Here is a 1,845-nt window from a genome sequence, read left to right on the forward strand (position 1 = left end):
CGGGGGGAAATACGGTGTGGAAAAAGAAAAGGTTGACAAGGCTGCTTTGGGTTATGACTATAAAGGAGAAACAGAGAAACATCAGTCACAGAAAGGTACCATAAATATTCCCTGAGATCACTTGACTAATGGAAAACTCTTTCAAAACCCACCTTCAAATTTATTCTGATGTGTTTTTTGCCGCATGGGTTGCATTAGCGTCACATCACCCGGTATCTATTTCTGAACGTATGTCCATTGAGGGCCCTGGGAACTCAACTTTGTGGCTCCCTTTCTTTCTTTTTTGACTACAAATCTAGTGATTATCTTTCGCTGTATCATCTTTTGTGAGTGGCCCCAGGGCTAGGTCATAATTTAAGCACTTTTCTGAGGGCCCTGGTGTTTAGCACCACAAAGTGTGATGTTTCTAACTGACAGCTAAAGCTAGAGATACAACAAATTTTTGGTCTGTTTTACATAATACTAAATATATATGTTCTTATTGATTTCAGACTATGCAAAGGGTTTTGGAGGACGTTATGGAGTCGAAGCAGATCGCATGGATAAGGTATACATTTCACATGAATTGTATAGCATTACTATGGAAGTTTCAACAAATGTTTGACAGTTTCCCAGTGAATGTACATTGAGTTATTTAATTTTTTTCCACAGAGTGCAGCTTCATTCAGTGATATGGAGTCACCATCATCATCTTATGAAAAGCCTCAGGCTTTTGAGGCCTGTGAGTGTTTGCTGTACATATATACATGGAAACGTTACATTTGAAGTGATTGCTTTTGAGTAGTAATGCAGTGACATTTGTACATTTTAAATGTGTTGATAAAGGGTCCATATACCTTTCAGGAACTCAGTAGATTCTTCTCTTTCTGGTGTGTATAGCAAGTGTAGGAGCTGGAAACCTTAAGGCTCGCTTTGAGAACATGGCGAAGGCCTCAGATGAGGAGAATAGAAAGAGAGCAGATGAGGAGAGAGTCAGAAGACTCGCTCGAGAGAAGAGAGAACAAGAAGAGGCACAACGCAAACAAGAGGTTCACGTTTGTCTTAATACCCATATACATATCTATCTATATATATATATATATATATATATATATATATATATATATATAGACATACACACAAAAATATAAATATATATATATATATATATATAACCTGAGTGCTTTCATCATGAAAGCCCTCAAGGAAACTCTCCAGGAGCTCATCAGCGTTGTCGATACGCTCAGCATATTCACCCACTGTGGCTAAAATTCGGCCCTGGACAAATCCTGGCCATCCAGCTCACGATTTCGCTACACTTTTAATAGAAATGCATGACAACAATAGATAACCCACCCACACACCAGCCTTTTCTTTTTCACACACTAATGAACACTTTGTAATGCTGGTCATCTTCTCTCTTAAGGAGCAGAGCAAGCGTGAAGAGGAGGAAGAGAACCAGAGACCACCACCTGTGCCAGCATCCCAGAATCCCCCAGAGACATTCAGAAGACTACCTGAAATTCCCAGAGATGAACCAGAGGAAGAAGCTCAGGCAATGTTATATTTTCATTGCTCTTTTGAAGAGAAAAGTTTGATGCACTCTTTAAGTGAAGAGAGTTGAAGTCTAAGTATATCTAAGTCATATCTAAGGACTGTAAAATTATAGAAATTTATCTTGGACCAGTTAGCAACCACCTAGTAAAAACTCAATAACACCCTAGCAAGGGCCTCAAATTTTCTTCTGAAAATCTAGTTTAGTTGTTGATTCTTCCAGGGTTTCCGCAGGTCTTAAAAAAGTCTTAAAGTATTACATTTTGCTGTATCAAATTTAAGGCCTTAAAAAGTCTTAAATTGTACAAGAAA

At 38.3% G+C, this 1,845-nt stretch overlaps 1 protein-coding gene across 1 annotated transcript in view; it reads left to right on the forward strand.

The window, feature by feature from the left end:
• LOC107578085 (hematopoietic lineage cell-specific protein-like) overlaps positions 1–1,845 on the forward strand; it is a gene marked incomplete at its 3' end in the record, with an annotated part of 8,783 nt that overhangs the window by 4,776 nt on the left and 2,162 nt on the right. The window contains exons 4-8 of the mRNA XM_016264076.1: positions 5–95; positions 492–547; positions 652–721; positions 880–1,028; positions 1,406–1,534. Coding sequence (XP_016119562.1) covers positions 5–95; positions 492–547; positions 652–721; positions 880–1,028; positions 1,406–1,534 — 495 coding nt within the window. The remainder of the gene's footprint in view (positions 1–4; positions 96–491; positions 548–651; positions 722–879; positions 1,029–1,405; positions 1,535–1,845) is intronic.

This window comes from Sinocyclocheilus grahami, unplaced genomic scaffold, assembly GCF_001515645.1.
Source record: "Sinocyclocheilus grahami isolate Dianchi unplaced genomic scaffold, SAMN03320097.WGS_v1.1 scaffold8763.1, whole genome shotgun sequence".
Taxonomy (NCBI): Eukaryota; Metazoa; Chordata; class Actinopteri; order Cypriniformes; family Cyprinidae; genus Sinocyclocheilus; species Sinocyclocheilus grahami.